This window comes from Liolophura sinensis, chromosome 1, assembly GCF_032854445.1.
Source record: "Liolophura sinensis isolate JHLJ2023 chromosome 1, CUHK_Ljap_v2, whole genome shotgun sequence".
In the NCBI taxonomy this organism is placed as follows: Eukaryota; Metazoa; Mollusca; class Polyplacophora; order Chitonida; family Chitonidae; genus Liolophura; species Liolophura sinensis.
The window spans coordinates 2,771,402-2,792,806 of NC_088295.1; the positions used below are offsets into that span (position 1 = coordinate 2,771,402).

A 21,405-nucleotide genomic window follows, 5' to 3' on the forward strand; every position below is an offset into this window, starting at 1 on the left:
ATACTTCAGGCAGGTGATAATCATACACTTCAGGCAGGGGATATTCATACACTTCAGGCAGAGGATATTCATACACTTCAAGCAGGGGATAATCATACACTTCAGGCAGGTGATAATCATACACTTCAGGCAGAGGATATTCATACACTTCAAGCAGGGGATAATCATACACTTCAGGCAGGTGATAATCATACACTTCAGGCAGGGGATATTCATACACTTCAGGCAGGTGATAATCATACACTTCATGCAGGTGATAATCATACACTTCAGGCAGGTGATAATCATACACTTCAGGCAGGTGATAATCATACACTTCAGGCAGGGGATATTCGTACACTTCATGCAGGTGATAATCATACACTTCGGGCAAGGGATAATCATACACTGTATGTATTTACTTGATTAATTGTACACTTCAGACGGTTGGTCAGTTATCAATCTTTGGGATTGTTCAAGTTGAGTTTTGATGTGTAAAAGCCTTGACTCTGACATAAGTCATCTACCAGTTCCATCTCCTGTCCACCTGGGGTGACCCTTACTACATAGGCCTAAATGGACTGGAGTTTTATGATGGCCAATTTAACCATATTCCTCTGGCTGAAAACAGTAAGTCACAGATATCCTGTTTACAACAAAGTCATTTGCAGGGTATTCATTGGTGGATTGTATGGTATACATGTGTGACTGTTTTGCACGTAAATCTAGTAACATGCAAGTCCCAAATTATAGCATTTTACATGAATGGTGAACCAGTTTTTACCTTTATCTATTTTTACCTTAATTTTACCTTATCAGTGTACTGCGTGTTGAGCTTGGTGATTGTAGCAAAATGTTGAGATGAAATTCAGGGTGATCAGACAATGCATAGTGTTCTGTTAAGCCATATTCAACATAGGTGTGTGAAAGACTTTGTTTTATTGACTGACCTATTCGGGAGCGGTGGATCCAGGATCAATCCTTGATCGAGTCACACCTAAGACTTTAAAGGAGGAAGTTGTAACTTCCTCGCTTGGTGTTCAGCGTGAAGGAGATAGTGCAACAACTGGTTGACCCGTATCAGTATAATGGCTCGGACGGGGCGGCTTACTTGCCTTCGGTAAATCGTCTCAGTGAAGCAGCGCTAAATAAAAGAGCGGTGGAAATCCGTCCTGCAACAAGGAGGCACATTACACGTACATGCACCCTAAGAATTCCTTTGTCGTCATATAACTGAAAAATTGTTGAGTACGTCGTTAAACCCCAAGCACTCACTCACTCATTCATTGACTGAGATATTGTTCTTTTATTATTATACAAATTACTTGGTGTGAAGATAGAGTGCAGATTGAGGACCAGACATATCAGCTTTGACAGAAAATGTCTTCAGCTTGTAAAAAGGTGTTTGTAATAATTACAGTTGTCACAGGTGTAGGCTGCTGTTGCCACCTGACAGTTGAGGAATTCTAACAGTAAGAATAAGTAGACCTACTCAATTCTGATTTGTTCTGTTGTTTCATAGAGATAAACTTTATGCTTTTGTTATTTCAGATATAGCTGCCTATCCAGACAGTGTGAATGTGCTAGACAATGTGAAAAATGACGTGCGGACCCCAGACAAGCTGATAGATGGCTGGAATGACTCGATGGATGGCAGGCACATGTGGATTGCTCCTGTTCTGCCTCATGTGGTAAGTACATCTATAAATCTCATCCTTGTTCTGTCTCATGAGCTAAATACATCCAGAAATCACTCCTGTTCTGCCTCATGAGCTAATACATCCTTAAATTTCATGCCTGTTCTGCCTCGTGCTATGTACATCCAGAAATCTCACTCCTGTTCTGTCTCGTGTGGTAAGTACATCCAGAAATCTCACTCCTGTTCTGCCTCGTGTGGTAAGTACATCCAGAAATCTCACTCCTGTTCTGCCTCATGTGGTAAGTACGTCCAGAAATCTCACTCCTGTTCTGCCTTATGGGCTAAGTAATTCCAGAAATCTAATGCTTGTTCTGCCTCATGTGGTAAGTACATCCAGAAATCTCACTCCTGTTCTTCCTGATGTGGTAAGTACATCCAGAAATCTCACTCCTGTTCTGCCTCATGGGCTAAGTACTTCCAGAAATCTAATGCTTGTTCTGCCTTATGGGGTAAGTACATCCAGAAATCTCAAGCCTGTTTTGCCTCATGTGGTAAGTACATCCATAAATCTCACTCCTGTTCTGCCTCATGAGTTAAGTACATCCACAAATCTCACTCCTATTCTGCCTCAGGGGGTAAGTACATTCAGAAATCTCACCCCTGTTCTGCTCATGAGCTAAGTACATCCATAAATCGCATGCCCATTCTGCCTCATGAGCTAAGTACATCCATAAATCTCCTGGTTGTTCTTCCTGATGTGGTAAGTACATCCATAAATCTCATACCTATTCTGCCTCATGTGGTAAGTACATCCAGAAATCACTCCTGTTCTGGCTCATGAGCTAAGTACATCCATAAATCTCATGCCTCTTCTGCCTGATGTGCAGAAATCTCACTGTAAACAATGGCTGTTGTTATTTATGATCTACCATGATATATGTGTATTGTATTTTCATTTTTTGATTATAAAATTAATGTTAAAGAATCTAAAAGTGAATCAAGTAAGTGGGTATTTGTGACGTAGTACTCTTCTTTGACTCATACTAAATCTTCCTATTACTTCTTGCAGGTGAATCGTGTGTATGTGATTTTTGACCAGCCAACCACAGTATCTATGATCAAGTTATGGAATTACAGTAAAACACCCAACCGGGGAACCAAGGACTTTGCTGTAAATGTGAAACTGAAAATGTTTTTTAAACAAATATCTGACACTGCACATGTACAGTATAGCTCAGTGACCCATGCTGGCTGACTGATTAAGAGTGCTAAAGTTAGGACCACTTTATCTATGAAGCTCTTCTCCACTGACATACAGTGGGAATTCCAGCTGTGCTCATCAAGATATTTGCAAGCTCAATTTATTTATAATGAAAATAATATTGGATTTTGGCTGCAACTTCACAAAATTTTTATGATGTTGCCTTTTCTCCTAAATATGTTATTGAAGGTACGGGTAGGGTTACTGGTCTGTATATTTGTTTTTTCCACCTGAGAATCTGTCCATCCATGCCCTAGTATTATGCCTGCCTTGGACATGTTTGAACTGTATTCCCCATGGTACTGGGTGAACATGAACACCAGTTAAGTTTCCCCATACATGTACATGTGTAACCTTACCTCTGCTTGTCTCCCCAGCTGCTGGTAGATGACTTACTGGTGTATAACGGAGTGCTGAACTCTGTGGGACAAGCGGCACGGGGCATCCTGCCCAACTGTACCACCCAGTCTTACCACACCATCCTCTTCTCAGATAACAAGGAGCTACTCAGGAAGGAGAGACACACAGTCATCAGGTGAGTGAAAAGCCTTGCTGATGCCAACAAATCATGACAGGCAGTCATCAGGTGGGTGAAAAGGCTTGTTGGGGGGAGCAAATCATGACATACAGTCATCAGGTGAGTGTAAAGGCTTGTTGACAGCAGCAAATCATGACACAGTTATTAGGTGGGTGAAAAGGCTTTTTGGCAGGAGCAAATCATGACAGGCAGTCATCAGGTGGGTGAAAAGGCTTGTTGGGGGGAGCAAATCATGACATACAGTCATCAGGTGAGTGTAAAGGCTTGTTGACGGCAGCAAATCATGGCACACATTCTTCAGGTGGGTCTAAAGCCTCATTTACAGCAGCAAATCATGACACACATTCATCAGGAAGGTCTAAAGCCTCGTTTACAGCAGCAAATCATGACACACATTCATCAGGAAGGTCTAAAGCCTCGTTTACAGCAGCAAATATGTCACACATTCATCAGGAAGGTCTAAAGCCTCGTTTACAGCAGCAAATCATGACACACATTCATCAGGTGGGTGTAAAGGCTTGTTGTCAGCAGCAAATCATGACACACATTCATCAGGTGGGTGTAAAGGCTTGTTGTCAGCAGCAAATCATGACACACATTCATCAGGAAGGTCTAAAGCCTCGTTTACAGCAGCAAATCATGACACACATTCATCACGTGTGTAAAGCCTCGTTTACAGCAGCAAATATGTCACACATTCATCAGGTTAGTGTAAAGGCTTGTTGTCAGCAGCAAATATGTCACACATTCATCAGGTGGGTGTAAAGGTTTGTTGACGGCAGCAAATCATGACACACATTCTTCAGGTGGGTCTAAAGCCTCGTTTACAGCAGCAAATCATGACACACATTCATCAGGAAGGTCTAAAGCCTCGTTTACAGCAGCAAATCATGACACACATTCATCAGGAAGGTCTAAAGCCTCGTTTACAGCAGCAAATCATGACACACATTCATCAGGTGGGTGTAAAGGCTTGTTGACAGCAGCAAATATGTCACACATTCATCAGGTGGGTGTAAAGCCTCGTTTACAGCAGCAAATCATGACATACAGTCATCAGGTGAGTGAAATAGTTTGTTTACGGCAGCAAAGCATGACACACATTCTTCATGTGGGTGTAAAGGCTTGTTGTGAGTGTAATGTGTACTGTATGTATATGGGTTATACTATGGAACAGTTTATTCGGTGTCAGACTGCTTTGCTGTGGCTTTCTGTCATGAGGGTTACAGAAAAGGTTTGACTGATTAGCCTAGTTTAACTTCATCGCTGACATCTAATACATGGTAACTGCCTTATAAATGAAATAGTGTTTGGTTTAGAGTGAAAAACCAACCAAATAAATAAGTCATGTAATCATTTGGATTTACCTGTACAGGTGAATATATGTACATGTAGCTGTTCAAGCTTGTGATCCTTCTCTGGCACCTGGGGTGTAGTGGTTTCCTCCAGACTGTCCAGTTCCCTCTACTACCACTCATACACCTGGCTCTCATCAAGTCATCAAATATGTATATATAAACATACCTGAGTACAGTGCTCATGCACCATTCTGATCAAACATAAAATACTGTTTCAGCAAACAAGAAGGTGAGCAGGATATCCAGATGCTGAATGACAAGAAAGTTGTCACACATTACAGTGATCCCAAGAAAGCACAGGCCAACAAACCAGTTAACCAAGGTATGTGTTTATATCCAGTTAATCAAGAGGTACGTTTTTATAACCATGGTACTTTTTGATAACCAGTGAACCAAAGGAATATTTTTTATGCCCACTTAGCAAAAGTAGGTATTTCTACCCAGTTAACCAAGGTAGATCTTTCCCCCAGTTGGTTAAACTACTTGATAAAATATATTCCAGGTGCAGACGTTGTCTTCACATTGAAAATTCTAGTGTAGTTTAAAATTCCACATGTATTGAAATGTATGGAATCCATTGATGCTCTAACATCTAACCCAGTTCACACATTTATAATTTGTGATGAGAAAATTGTTTGTGTATTTTTCAGCTCTTCGTCCTAAAACCAGTGTGCCAGCTTTGAACAAGAGGAGATAGTTCCCCTGTAATCATGTCCAGCAGACACAGGGTTAACAGGCCAGGTCGGGGTTTGAACCAAGGACTTAACTTTATATTCATGCATACATTAGAGCTGCATGAACAGTGCTAGCTTGGGATCAGTGTAGTGAAGCTTTCAAAGAAGTGTACATGACCCTATCTGCCCATATAGAACTGACTCAAGTACAAAATCACTTGAGCAACTTTTAACAACACAAAGTGGAATGCCGACAATGTTGAACTTATTTTTGACTTAAATATCATATCTAATGTCTAAAACCATAGGCATTCCTACATGTAATATGTACATTTTCAAATGTGTGATGACAGCTTTAATGGCTTTGATTTTATTCCAAGCTTCATCTAATTTCATTGCCCACGTTGTTTTTACATTTGAATGCCATTGAAATTTTGCTGTCCAGATTTTTGTTACCCATTTTGGAAAAGTTTCAGCATTAGTGTTATGGACATAATCAAACATGTGAAATGTACACGAAGGTGTGGTTTGAGGTGTGAATGGTGTGGAATGAGGGGCAGGGGGGTATACGCTCAAGTGTGATAAAGATCAGATCTAGTGGAGTTAAGATGCTGAGTAGTTTGTTTGGGGTTGTGAAGTTGTTTATTATGTGTGGTTTCCGAGGTTTCATCTGGTGCATGTAAACAAACAGGAAATTATGTGTTTGTGTGACATGCAAAAGAAATGTGTATTGTTATGTGTTTGTTCTTTGGAAAGACCGTTTTCAAATGAAATGTAGATGAATACGAGTTTATGTGACATGTTATGGTACTACGCCTAATGTGTATAACATCCTGTGTGATATGAACTGTGATACACAAACAGATGGGCATAATTACATGTGTTCAGGTTTATCTTAAAGGTTATTTTTATACAAGCTCACAAAATATACATTAATTCTTTTTACTAGACTCCCGTCCACAACCTATCGAAGTACCTGTATTTACCATGGTTATTACATGTGCTATTGTTGTTTACACAATTCTCTTGTACATAATCTTATTATGAATGAAAATACAACTGGTTGATAAACACCTGCATATCTTTGTGTGCGTTGCATGTGATTTATTGTTTAAACGATGATTTATTTATTAATTTCATTGGTATTTTATGCAGTACTTAAGAATGTTCCACTTATGTGGTGGCAGGCAGGCAGCATTAGGTGGGAGGAAACCAGGCAGAGACCGAGGGAAATCCACAACCATCGGCAGGTTGCTGCTGTTCCAATGTAGAAATGGTGACAAAAGCAGCGTGAGTTTGACTTGAACTTATAGCGACCATATTGGTGAGAGGCTCAAGTGTCATGTTGACACCAGCCTTCTTTTACTATAGCAAATTATTGATAGCATGTACATGTATTGGACTTCACTAAAGTGACCTGTACCTACTCTGCTGTATGTGTACACAAACTTGTTGATAGCATGTACATGTATTGGACTTTACTAAAGTGACCTACTCTGCTGTATGTGTACACAAACTTGTTGATAGCATGTACATGTATTGGACTTTACTAAAGTGACCTACTCTGCTGTATGTGTACACAAAGTTGTTGATAGCATGTACATGTATTGGACTTCACTAAAGTGACCTACTCTGCTGTATGTGTACACAAAGTTGTTGATGGCATGTACATGTATTGGACTTCACTAAAGTGACCTACTCTGCTGTATGTGTACACAAAGTTGTTGATGGCATGTACATGTATTGGACTTCACTAAAGTGACCTGTACCTACTCTGCTGTATGTGTACACAAACTTGTTGATAGCATGTACATGTATTGGACTTTACTAAAGTGACCTACTCTGCTGTATGTGTACACAAACTTGTTGATAGCATGTACATGTATTGGACTTTACTAAAGTGACCTACTCTGCTGTATGTGTACACAAAGTTGTTGATAGCATGTACATGTATTGGACTTCACTAAAGTGACCTACTCTGCTGTATGTGTACACAAAGTTGTTGATGGCATGTACATGTATTGGACTTCACTAAAGTGACCTACTCTGCTGTATGTGTACACAAAGTTGTTGATGGCATGTACATGTATTGGACTTCACTAAAGTGACCTGTACCTACTCTGCTGTATGTGTACACAAACTTGTTGATAGCATGTACATGTATTGGACTTTACTAAAGTGACCTACTCTGCTATATGTGTACACAAAGTTGTTGACAGCATGTACATGTATTGACCCTCACTGAAATGACTCCTGCCTATTCTGCCTAGTTAGCAGTCATGGTTACATTCTCAATGGGCTGTCTACAAGTCAGCAGTCATGGTTACATCCTCAATGGGTTGTGTACAATTCAGCAGTCATGGTTACATCCTCAGTGGGTTGTCTACACATCAGGAGTCATGGTTACATCCTCCATGGGTTGTGTACAAGTCAGCAGTTATGGTTACATCCTCAGTGGGTTGTGTACAAATCAGCAGTCATGGTTACATCCTCAATGGGTTGCCTACACATCAGGAGTCATGGTTACATCCTCCATGGGTTGTGTACAAGTCAGCAGTCATGGTTACATCCTCGATTTGTAGTCTTTGATTGGCAGTCATGGTTATATCTTTGGTTGGCTCTCTACAAGTTAGCAGTCATCATTGCTGACTGCAAGTTGGCCGTCATCATTACATCCTTGATTGGCACTAATGTTTACATCTTTGATAGGAAGCAATGGTTACATCTTTGATTGGCAGTCATGGTTATATCTTTGGTTGGCTCTCTACAAGTTAGCAGTCATCATTGCTGACTGCAAGTTGGCCGTCATCATTACATCCTTGATTGGCACTAATGTTTACATCTTTGATAGGAAGCAATGGTTACATCTTTGATTGGCAGTCATGGTTACATCTTTGATTGGTAGTCATGGTTATATCTTTGATTGGTAGTCATTGTTAAATCTTTGATTGACTGAATACAAGATGGTAGTAATCATTTCATACTTTCTTGACACTAACTCGAAGGTCCAAGTACTGGAGGTCAAGCCATTGGAGCTACGTGTACCTATAACAGAGGTATTTGCTACACCTACCTGACACCTTGTAAGCGACACCTTAATTGAGCCAAGGGAAAAAATAACACCGAAAACAACAGCTTTCTCCTTTTTGTTAATATGTAATGGTCTAGGTTGTTTTGTTATGATTATCGGCAAGTCCATGCCAATGGAATGGGTGGGAAATAAGTCATCCAATCAGGGACAATTACTGGCCAATAAATGCACATTTCCCGTCAGCATCTCTCCATATCTCTTCAAGCTCTAAATTTGAGCATAACAGTTTTGTGACGACAGGGGAATGATGGTTTTAAGTCAAACTAATAATAATAAAAAAATATGTCAGAAGTGAACGATTCTTGTTTCGTTGAGAAACTTGTAGATTCAGCTGAAGCTTAAATGGAAGGTGCTTCCTGAGATGGTAGCGTTGCTGAGAATTTGCTGCCCATGTGGAGCTGAATTCGACTCAAGCCTACAAATTCTTCAATTTGGGTCCCACTCTGTGTCTGGGTGATGGTAGGTATGGAGTCGGGCGTGTTGAGACAAGTCAAAGAGGCATCCAATGACTGGGAGGAACCGATGGGTGAGTGTAAAACACTGTTGAAAGAGCAGTGTTGTTCTTCAGCCAGCCTCTAGCTATATGTAACTGTTACAGATATTATCCCTTGTATTCCAACACCAGTGTGGCTCTGAACAGTAGCTGCAGTGGCGCGAAGACAGTAGTTTGTGTACCGCAGACCGAGTCCTGCATCAAGGGAGATGTCAGCCATGGTTGAGCACAAGCGGTTCACTCCCACCGCTTGCGCGTAATCTTTGTCCTCAGAAAATGGGAGCTGTCCAATTTTGAAGAAAACAAACGATCTGACAGCACAACTCAGTCCCCACTATTTTATTACCGTAGCAAGATGGAACCGTCTTAGCCTTCATGACAAGGACAGCAACTGTGTATAGGTTATCAATTTGAGCACATCATTGCTTTAAGTGTTTGGAGTCTTGTTAGAATTCAGGTTGATGCATAGCTGCTCTGTCAACCTATCCAGAACTAAAAAACACGAGGAACACAATATACAAAGCAAAACTGTTTTATTAAGTTCCATGTAGAAAAAAAGGGCACTTGATATTAAATTTTCTTTTCTTATTTAACAGCTCAGAATGAGCGAGTCTGTGCCACACATTCACGAGACAGAAACAAGCCATTTGCAGTATTTTAGCTGGAGTAAAAATGCTTCAACGAGATCTTGTCACAGATTTTAGGATAACCAATTACACACAACTCTAGAAACCAGGTATTAATGAATAAGGCATGGTGTTGTCCTCCTTCATCAGTGATGAGGTAGCAGAGTAAGCTTAAATCAAGTCGATTACACACTCTAAGACAAAACTACTGAGGACTCTGCTGATGACAGACGGGGGTCATTAGCCATGCATATGCTACAGAAAAATGTGCGGCTATCCAACAAGAGACAGCACTGCTGTTGAGTTCTCTCCATTCCTTGCAAGTTCTTTCACAAGACCTTTCACTGCTCCACTTGGTTTGCATAGAAAATGCATTAAACACAAGAACACATAAAAGCAACAAATTACCTAAAGACATAAGTAGAAATTACATCAATCATCCAAATGTAACAGACAATAAGAAAGTTAGTATATGCATACATGTATGTAAAAAAAACAACATATCACCAGATTTATTGCACAAAGGAACAATACTGAAAAATAAAAATGTTTTCATGACTCACAGAATAATAATTTGATGTATCAGCCAAAACACAGCTTACATTAGAACAAACACAACTATTGTGAATGGAGCAACTATGGAACCAGATGGAGACTAGAAGCAGACCTCTATAAAAATAATCAATACACAAAACTCTATAGGTACCAGACATCATGCTGATGAAGTAAATATATCATTTGTGCAAAGGTTAAAGCTGAACCGACGGGATGCTTACTTGTAAACAGGCACCTGGAGTATTCAAAGACAACAACAACTCATATATACCTGCTGACATTTAACTAAAAAATGTAATCCATAAATAAACATCACAAGTAATATTACAAACAGTGTCTGTCAAAAAAGTGAATAACTAAAAAAACTGGAAAATACTAAGCATTAGTATTTAGTACAATATAAAATAATGAACAGATGCTGAACATAAATACTTTAAACAAAACATGTGTAGACAGTACGAATTCAATACAGCAGACTACATGTTACACTATTTCACAGGCTGGAGAGGTACCAATGATTGCCCTTGGTTCCCTGTTCAGACGGTTGACAGGTGCGACCTGGGCAATTGCGGTAAGACAAGAATAACTGCTTTACTGCAAATTACACACCATCAGGCTCATTCACACACCAAAGCCACCTTCACAAAACTAATAAGTCCTATTTATCGTAACGTTTTTAGTAAATTGATGCCTCGGTTATAGCACCTTGTGGACACATAATTATCAGAAGAGTTTTTATTTATTTATTTATTTGGTCTTTTATGCCGTACTCAAGAATATTTCACTTATACAATGGCGAACAGCATTATGGCGTGAGGAAACCGGGCAGAGCCCAGGGGAAACACACAACCATCTGCTGGTTGCTGACAGACCTTCCCACTTAAGGCTGAAGAGGAAGCGACCGCCTTGGTGAAGGCTCCTTGGTCTTTACGCTGTGCTAGCACACTAACCAACTGAGCCACAGAGGCTTCAAAGAAGAGTTTTTATTAAAAGTTGATTTATGAAGTTTATCACCTCTGTCTCAATGTTCTCAAATTTTTCTGTGGAAAAGAAGCAATACTTATCAAATCTCCTAAAGCAGACTACAATCACAAAGTTGTCATTTACCTTATTACAATACCAGTAACAAATTTGTTATTCAATGATGTAATACACACGTAAATGTATCTGAGGTATAAAAGTTTGAGGAGACTACATGCATTCCTTCAAATTGTCTATCAAAGCTGACGATTTGCTCAATAAAGCAAGTAAAGTTGACTGAAACAACATTGAGACAACAAAAATATGACAACAACAAAGAAAATAGGGGAAAAGCTATGGCAATATACTGTGGGGGAGTGTCCATGTATTCAAGGTAACACCCATGGTGAGAACAGGCATTACTGTGCTACAGACAATGTTCACACTGAATCTGCCTGGAGCATAACATAGATGTAGCTTTCAAAAAGACATATGAATAGGTAAATCAACCCTGGATGGTGTAGAAATAAAAAAAAACTGCTTATAAACTGTGTGTCCCATCAAAATACTAATAAATGAAACACAAATAAGGTCAACTACTTAAAGCTACTGCTCCTTAGTGCCACGACGTATTGCATACAACAACAACCCTAATACACATGGGTCACAAGACATGGCAGGAAGACCCTAAATACACATCAGTCACAAGACATGGCAGGAAGACCCTAAATACACATCAGTCACAAGACATGGCAGGAAGACCCTAAATACACATCAGTCACAAGACATGGCAGGAAGACAAAAACCCATGAATGCATGGGACAATAACAGAACTAAAAAAAACAAGCTCTCTGCAATTCAACCTTCAGTCCACAGTAAAACTTGAACTGAAAGAAAGAAGAATGTGGAGCTTGAACTGAAAGCGATAAGGTCCCCAAATCACTGGTGTATTGGTAAGCATGCAGCAATAAAAATACTGCATGATGGTATCTTGTACATAGGCTGGTTAGCTACAAATATAACTCTGGGCAAAGTTGTTCTTAGATACAGTCAGCGCATCTGGAGCACTGTACCACGGACGTGACACTTAATGCGGCTGGTAGAGGACGACTTATAAAAACCACTGAGTTCTCTCGAAGCCTTGAGCTGTGGACAAAACAAATATACATGCTGGAGTTATATCACATGTAACTCTCTAGTGTTATTTATGTATTTGATTGAGGCGTAATGCTGTGCCGAAGAACCTTTCACTTATAACATGACAGTGGTTTGAGTGTTGGGAACTTGGAGTTCCACGAGTAAACCAGCGACCTTCGCCAGGTACATTGTAGCTGCATGACAAACCTGCTTGACTAACGTCACATGACAAACCCGCTTGACTATGCTGCATGGTAAACCTGCTTGATTTATGCCACAAGACACACCTGCTTGACTTATGCTGCATGACACACCTGCTTGACTTATGCTGCATGACACACCTGCGTGACTTATGCTGCATGACAACCCTGCTTGACTATGCTGCATGACACACCTGCTTGACTTATGCTGCATGACACATCTGCGTGACTTATGCTGCATGACACACCTGCTTGACTATGCTACATGACACACCTGCTTGACTTATGCTGCATGACACACTTGCTTGATTTATGCTGCATGAAAAACCCGCTTGACTTATGCCACATGACAAACCTGCTTGATTTATGCTGCATGACACACCTGCTTGACTATGCTGCATGACACACCTGCTTGACTATGCTGCATGACACACCTGCTTGACTTATGCTGCATGACACATCTGCGTGACTTATGCTGCATGACACACCTGCTTGACTATGCTGCATGACAAACCTGCTTGACTTATGCTGTATGACACACCTGCTTGACTTATGCCGCATGACAAACCTGCTTGATTTATGCTTCATGACAAACCTGCTTGACTATGCTGCATGACAAACCTGCTTGACTTATGCTGCATGACACACCTGCTTGACTTATGCTGCATGACACACCTGCGTGACTTATGCTGCATGACAAAACTTGTTTGACTTATGCCACATGACAAACCTGTTTGACTTATGCCGCATGACAGCATTTAACTTTATACAAAGACAGTTGCAAAACACAACATGTTTAACACACACACAAAAAAACAAGACTGAAATTGGATGGACCAAAAAAAACAAAATCCCTCCTGTGTAAACCTTACCGATTGTGCACAATATCGTCTTTGCCTGAAACAAATCAAAGAAACTCATAATTTCTTTATTACACTTACTACTGTTATCATAACTCCTAATGAAGCAATGAAAGAAATCTTTAGAATCTAGGTTGTGTTTTGAAGTTTTAACCATTATAAATGTAACTTTAGTAAGTACTGTGTACAATACAAGCAATGTGTTCGATCTTGTTAAAAAAACATATGACGAGCTACTAGAATCGGGTCCCCTTTTCACTAATGGTCATGAGTTGTACCTTACAGCATATGACCAATTCACAAACTCATACTACCTATGCCCTCTTATGTGCGGGTTGCTAAAGCCTAAAACCTGTTGACTGAAAAACAGTCAAAAAGTAAAATGTCATTACAATACGGGTGTTTAATTCCTGTCTCTGGCAGGTAACGTTTAAGTTAATATAGCTATTGATTTGATTACTGTTTTACACTGTACACAAGAATATTTCACTTATACGATGGCGGCCAGCATTATGATGGGAGGAAACCTGGTGGAGCCCAGGGGAACCCACGACCATCCACAGGTTACAAGCAGATTTTCCCATGTACAGCTGTGAAAAAAGCCAGCATTAGTTGGACTGGAACTAACAGTGACCATACTGGTAAGAGGCTCCTGGGTCCCTGCACTGCACGGGCATGCTAACCTCTAGGCCATAGAGGCGCTCTATGACGTTAATGGGTAACTCAATAAAGTGACAAACATTGTAATTCACAATACAACAGTATATCCACAGGTAAGAACAGTTGTACTTACCTCCTCATCTGAAATGCCTTCAAATACATAACACACAAAATGTCGGGCCAGTGAACATGTAGTTTCTCTGTGAATCAAGAGAGAGTGAGTGAGTGCTTAGTGTTTAACATTTTTCAGTCTTTCAATTTTTCAGTCTTATGACAACAGAGGAATTTTTAGAGTGCATGCATTCGTAATGTGTCTCCTTGTTGCATGACAGATTTCCACCACTCTTTCATCTAGTGCTGCTTCACTGAGACGAGTTACCGAAGGCAAGAAGGCCACTGGAGCCATTATACTGAAACGGGTCAACCAGTCGTTGCACTATCCTCTTCATGCTAAATGCCAAGCAAAGAAACTACAACTTCGTGTTTTCGGGTCATAGATTGACCCTTGATCTACCTGAAGCAGACTTTCTACCAACTGAGACATCAGGGCTGGTCAAGGGAGAAACATAAGCTATAAATAAAAGAAGACAGTCCAGCCATCAGGCAATCTTTTCTAAACCTCCACTTTAAATGATTATATTTCAGGGCATCCAAACTGTAACCCCAATCAATGTTCAATGAATTTTGAATGATAAGGTTTCGGTAAAGTTAAAAAACAAAGCGAAGTAGCCAGTACAAGTAACTGACGACCTCAGGAGAGAAAATCCACAAGATAATAGCATACCTTTGCTAAAACTTACCCCGCAATGTATGCAAAATTGAGTAGGTGATCTGTTCGTCTCCCACAGGCAGAGATTTCTGTGTAGGAATGTTTGAACAGGACCTGGAACGTAAATGGTCACACCCATTATACACATAACATGACCATCAAAAACATAAAAACATGGCATAACCCTATCACCCTTAATATCCGACAGCTTGTATGACTGTGACAATAAGCAGCCATCAATATTTGTGGGAATGTTGTGCAGTCTATAGACTTTCTTCCACCAATATGGTGTGCACATCTGTACATCAGTTGTGGGAAAGTTCATCAGTGACTCCCCCAAAGTTCAACAGTAACTTGCCCAAAGTTCATCAGTAACTCCCTAAAAATTCATCAGTAACTTGCCAAAAGTTCATCAGTAACTTGCCCAAAGTTTATCAGTAACTTGCCCAAAGTTCATCAGTAACTCCCCAAAAATTCATCAGTAACTTGCCAAAAGTTCATCAGTAACTTGCCCAAAGTTTATCAGCAACTTGCCCAAAATTCATCAGTAACTTGCCCAAAATTCATCAGTAACTTGCCCAAAGTTTATCAGTAACTTGCCCAAAGTTCATCACTAACTCCCCCAAAGTTCATGAGTACTTGCCCAAAGTTTTCCCCCGGGCACTCCAGTTTTTTCCACCCATGAAATTGAAATCGAATGTACAAGTCATCAAATCTTAGGAATAGTATAAAATATTATAATGATATGAGACTTACACTTGCAAGCCTTAGATGGAGGGACAGAACTTTTGACATTTTGATGAAGATTGACAAATTTTACAACCATCATCATAAAGGTAGCATAAAGTGTAGCTTCTTGTCTCTTTTGTTTTGGTTTTACGAGTTGTCACTATGGTTTAGTTTCTCTTTACTGGTTTTAAACATTTGTGGTTTGTGTATTTTATTTGAACTTGGATGTTCTTATTGCATTGAAAACCACTGCCTCCTGGTCTCAGCAGATTCTCACTGCAAATATGGATAAAATATTGTTAATGTGGCGTTAAGCCCCTAATTCTTTATTCACTCATGTTAGAGTTATCATGAAGAAGACAGGTTTATAAATGATACCTTCTTGTCTTTCCTGGAAGTCACGATCACCTCTGTTTCTGTCAGCTCCACCGTCACGGGCTGAAACCAACACGGTGCTTACATTCACTAAGCCTCCTTCATTAAACACATTAAACACAGAACACATAGTACAAAAATAAATTCACATTAATAGATCACGTAAATTCAAACAAATCTGAACTGTTTTCAATATTAAGAGACGTTTTTATGTAAACGAAAAAGGTTATAGTTCCGTAAGGCAATGTCATTAACGAGAAAAGTTATGAAAAACTGATGAACGCAGTTTTGTGAAGTGGCCCCTCGTCCTTGTCTACTCTAGCGTACTTCATTCTTTGCTATGCTGCCCACTACACCACAGTCATACAGTGAACCTACCAGTTTATCTCTGCCACTACTTTTGGACACATTAAGTACAGTATCTTCAATGCGGTGTACACGTCCATCCTGTAAAGCAAAAATAACTGTTCATACACCAGCAAACAGAACTGTTCATACACCAGCAAACAGAACTGTTCATACACCAGCAAACAGAACTGTTCATACACCAGCAAACAGAACTGTTCATACACCAGCAAACAGAACTGTTCATACAAACAGAACTGTTCATACACCAGCAAACAGAACTGTTCATACACCAGCAAACAGAACTGTTCATACACCAGCAAACAGAACTGTTCATACACCAGCAAACAGAACTGTTCATACACCAGCAAACAGAACTGTCCATACACCAGCAGACCTGATCATACACCAGCAGACCTGATCATACACCAGCTAACAGACCTGTTCATACACCAGCAAACAGACCTGTTCATATGCCAGCCTGCAATGCCTTCATTTCCCACAATGAAGGTGGTTTGAAACTGGTGATATTGTATATCTGTTTAAAATGTTGATAACATAACTGGTTCAATAAAGATTTCCAGCATGACTTCATTTAAAGCATTAGCATTCTGTAAAAACCAAATGACATGTGTTCTCAAAACTAACGATGTTTAATTTTTTTTTCAGAATACTGAAGTAGAGTAAATATAAACAAACAATTGAGAACCTTAGCTGGACCTCATACTTACCTGGACTGAACCAAGAACAACCGTCTGAGCTATACTTGTATTCAGTTTTCTCCAGACACATATGTTTATTTGTTCATTTGATTGGTGCTTTAAGGTGTACTCAAGGATATTGCACTAATACCATGATTATGGAAGAAACCAGGCAGAACCCAGAATAAAACCCACAACCACCAGCAGGTTACTGCCTGACCTTCCCATGTACTTAACTACCGGAGAGCTGAGCTTCAACTCAAGGTGATGGCAAAGATGAGAGCCTCACTAACCACTCGACCACGGAGGCCCTCTTAATACACATGTAAACCTCATAGCTCGGATATAAATGCGATATCCATGACTCCTGTGACAAAAAATACCTATTAAATACATACAGATGCATGAATAAACTTGAGGTAAATGTTAATCGACATTTATATGTATTTCTAATTTTATTAGAGATATAACGTTTATTTCACTTACCGCTCCCAGTGCCTGCTGACCAATATACTTGGCCTGGTAAACAGCACTGAAAAGCACAGGAAAAAATATCAAGAAAACATTCATATACATCTTAGGTTTAAAACTAAGGTTTAATACAACTGTATAACATAATTATAACAGTTCTACTCATTTCATATGATGCCCAAAATAATGGATACCTGTAAAGTACAAATGTTTAATTCAGTTTATTGATTTCCATGTATACAGATGTTATACATGTACAGTGCGGTTCTGGCGGAGAAGTTTATAAATTCAAGTGAAGAATCAGGGGCGTTCAGAGATTCAGGGAGATCAAAGATTCAGGGAGTTCTGAGATTCAGGGAGTCCTGAGATTCAGGGAGTTCAGAGATTCAGGAAGTTCTGAGATTCAGGGAGTCCTGAGATTCAGGGAGTTCAGAGATTCAGGGAGTTCAGAGATTCAGGGAGTTCTGAGATTCAGGGAGTACTGCATTTCAGGGAGTTCAGAGATTCAGGGAGATCTGAGATTCAGGGAGTTCTGAGATTCAGGGAGTTCTGAGATTCAGGGAGATCAAAGATTCAGGGTGTTCTGATATTCAGGGAGTTCTGATATTCAGGGAGTTCAGGGATTCAGGGAGTTCTGAGATTCAGGGAGTTCTGATATTCAGGGAGTTCTGATATTCAGGGAGTTCTGATATTCAGGGAGTTCAGGGATTCAGGGAGTTCTGAGATTCAGGGAGTTCAGAGATTCAGGGAGTTCTGAGATTCAGGGAGTTCTGATATTCAGGGAGTACTGATATTCAGGGAGTTCTGATATTCAGGGAGTTCACAGATTCAGGGAGTTCTGATATTCAGGGAGTTCTGATATTCAGGGAGTTCACAGATTCAGGGAGTTCTGAGATTCAGAGAGTTCTGAGATTCAGGGAGTTCTGAGATTCAGGGAGTTCTGAGATTCAGGGAGTTCACAGATTCAGAGAGTCCAGAGATTCAGGGAGTTCTGCGATTCAGGGAGATCAAAGATTTAGGGAGTTCTGAGATTCAGGGAGTTCTGAGATTCAGGGAGTTTTGAAATTCAGGGAGTTCTGATATTCAGGGAGTTCTGATATTCAGGGAGTACAGAGATTCAGGGAGTTCTGAGATTCAGGGAGTTCTGCATTTCAGGGAGTTCAGAGATTCAGGGAGATCTGAGATTCAGGGAGTTCTGAGATTCAGGGAGTTCTGAGATTCAGGGAGATCAAAGATTCAGGGTGTTCTGATATTCAGGGAGTTCAGGGATTCAGGGAGTTCAGGGATTCAGGGAGTTCAGAGATTCAGGGAGTTCTGATATTCAGGGAGTACTGATATTCAGGGAGTTCACAGATTCAGGGAGTTCTGAGATTCAGAGAGTTCTGAGATTCAGGGAGTTCTGAGATTCAGGGAGTTCTGAGATTCAGGGAGTTCACAGATTCAGAGAGTCCAGAGATTCAGGGAGTTCTGCGATTCAGGGAGATCAAAGATTTAGGGAGTTCTGAGATTCAGGGAGTTCTGAGATTCAGGGAGTTTTGAAATTCAGGGAGTTCTGATATTCAGGGAGTTCTGATATTCAGGGAGTACAGAGATTCAGGGAGTTCTGAGATTCAGGGAGTTCTGATATTCAGGGAGTTCAGAGATTCAGGGAGTTCAGAGATTCAGGGAGTTCAGACATTCAGGGAGTTCAGAGATTCAGGGAGTTCTGTAATTCAGGGAGTTCTGAGATTCAGGGAGTTCTGAGATTGAGAAAGTTCAGAGACTCAGTTAGTAGACATTTGTGGCAGTCAGAGATTCAGGGGAGATTCAGGAACATGCCAGCTTCAGGGGAGCGAAATATTTGGGGGAGATAACAGATTCAGGGGAGCTTAAGATTAGGGGATTCAATGATTTATGATGGCTTCACATATTCAGGAGAGCTTAGAGGAGAAGAAAACTTAAAATTATGACACAACAGGGATGGAAAAAGCTCATTTTTTTCTATCTGGTGGTGCCTGCTGCATAATTTTGCCATTTTTCCTTGCCATGCATGTAAAGCCTGAAAACGGCAAAGCTGGCACAAATTGCTGAGTCCATCGCGTCCTCCATCTTTAACACCCTGTAATTTATGCTGGGGGTGTGTTGCCTCTCTGCCAATGAGACTGGTTAAAACTGCCGGCTTGTTCGTGTAACTTATGTCCAACATTCCGGTGTCCCGATTGTTAAGCGGAGAGCGAACTGTACCGTTCGCCACCTTCTGGGAAGAAAAGTTCCGGAAATGTACGAACTGCACTTCTGCGGTTTCCAACAGCAATTCTCCTCCTAACACAGAGGACTTCAGGACTAGTTCTTAGGCCAAATGCAGCCGCCTACAGCAGATTTTGGTGCTGACTTTATTTATAATTTATCAACTTGAGGTACATAATAGAATTTTTTTATGGCATGCACGGGTGAGTAAATGCATACTCTTTTCAATGGTATTTGTTTGATATTTAAGTTTTCTTCTCCTTTAAGATTCTGGGATACATTCATTTACAATGGCTTCACAGGTTCAAGGGAGATACCAGATTCAGGAAAACTTTGATTTACGATGGGTCCACGGATTCAGGGGAGTTCAGAAATTTAGGACCACAAGTGTGTCACTGTTAGCTCTGTGGATATTCACCACTACTGATGTCAGCTCAGGTCTGATGACTTACCGTCCATCTGGCCCGTGGACCGGAATTTCATCACATTCATCCTCGGGTAGGAGGGCATGAGGTGGAACACGCTCCTCCTCATCTCGCTGAGCCTCTTTTTCATCAGCCATCTTCACCACTTCCTTGAGAGATCTCACGTCCAGATCTGCCTCCCTTAGTAGATTGACAACTGGCTCGTAGTAACAGCCGTATCGGTCCCGACACTGACAGTTGAAAAAATACTTCATCTTAAAATAAAATAACCACAGATTTTTATAAAATAAAGACCAGTGTTTGTTTGATGATCAACTACTGCAGAATAGGCACACAAGATCTCGCAGAAAGATGCGATATGGATCAACTTTTTGTACAAGTATCTGTAAAACAAGATAACATTAAAACAGCTGGTTTGAGACAAAAAACTCAGAGTGTATTACACTGTAACATCATGATAACATAAAAACCGCTGGTTTATGAGACAAAAAAAAACAGAACAGTGTAGTACACTGTAACATCAAGATAACATAAAAACCATTAGTTTATGAGACAAAAAAAACAGAGTGTAGTACACTGTAACATCAAGATAACACAAAAACCATTAGTTTATGAGACAAAAAAACAGAGTGTAGTACACTGTAACATCAAGATAACATAAAAACCATTAGTTTATGAGACAAAAAAAAACAGAGTGTAGTACACTGTAACATCAAGATAACATAAAAACCATTAGTTTATGAGACCAAAAAAAAACAGAGTGTAGTACACTGTAAAAATGCTGGTTTATGAGACAAAAAACCCAGAGTGTCTGACATTGTAACATCAAATAAACTCTTACCTTTACAACTCCCATGTATATTGGCCATCCCTGATTCTGCCTTAACAAAGCTTGTAGCTGAGGAAAAAAGAGACAAATCATTAGGTGAACTTCATGCTTACCATCCCTGATTCTGCTTTAACAAAGCTTGTAGCTGGTAAAAAGAGGCAAATCATTAGGTGAACGTCATATCTGCCATCCCTGATTCTGCTTTAACAAAGCTTGTAGCTGGAAAAAGAGAGACAAATCATTAGGTGAACTTCATATTTGCCATCCCTGATTCTGCTTTAACAAAGCTTGTAGCTGGGAAAAAGAGACAAATCATTTGGTGAACTTCATATCTGCCATCCCTGATTCTACTTTAACAAAGCTTGTAGCTGGTGAAAAAAGAGACAAATCATTAGGTGAACTTCATATCTGCCATCCCTGATTCTGCTTTAACAAAGCTTGTAGCTGGGGAAAAAGAGACAAATCATTAGGTGAACTTCATATCTGCCATCCCTGATTCTGCTT

General features: G+C 40.1%; 2 protein-coding genes across 4 annotated transcripts in view; one reads left to right on the forward strand and one right to left on the reverse strand.

Moving 5' to 3' along the window:
• LOC135477014 (katanin-interacting protein-like) overlaps positions 1-6,521 on the forward strand; it is a 56,344-nt gene extending 49,823 nt beyond the window's left edge. For all 3 annotated transcript variants that reach the window (XM_064757165.1, XM_064757180.1, XM_064757173.1), the window contains 6 exons: positions 499-609; positions 1,531-1,670; positions 2,688-2,789; positions 3,257-3,414; positions 4,994-5,097; positions 5,426-6,521. In XM_064757165.1, the coding sequence (XP_064613235.1) occupies positions 499-609; positions 1,531-1,670; positions 2,688-2,789; positions 3,257-3,414; positions 4,994-5,097; positions 5,426-5,472 (662 nt within the window). In that variant the 3' untranslated portion in view covers positions 5,473-6,521. The remainder of the gene's footprint in view (positions 1-498; positions 610-1,530; positions 1,671-2,687; positions 2,790-3,256; positions 3,415-4,993; positions 5,098-5,425) is intronic.
• Positions 6,522-9,300: 2,779 nt separating this feature from the next.
• The window catches only part of LOC135476560 (uncharacterized), a 35,822-nt gene continuing 23,717 nt past the window's right edge, over positions 9,301-21,405 (reverse strand). Inside the window, exons 12-20 of the mRNA XM_064756622.1 lie at positions 20,914-20,970; positions 20,100-20,302; positions 17,437-17,482; positions 16,283-16,351; positions 15,908-15,967; positions 14,832-14,914; positions 14,165-14,231; positions 13,384-13,408; positions 9,301-12,320 (exon numbers count right to left, since the gene is read on the reverse strand). Of these exons, the coding sequence (XP_064612692.1) occupies positions 12,286-12,320; positions 13,384-13,408; positions 14,165-14,231; positions 14,832-14,914; positions 15,908-15,967; positions 16,283-16,351; positions 17,437-17,482; positions 20,100-20,302; positions 20,914-20,970 (645 nt within the window). The 3' untranslated portion in view covers positions 9,301-12,285. The remainder of the gene's footprint in view (positions 12,321-13,383; positions 13,409-14,164; positions 14,232-14,831; positions 14,915-15,907; positions 15,968-16,282; positions 16,352-17,436; positions 17,483-20,099; positions 20,303-20,913; positions 20,971-21,405) is intronic.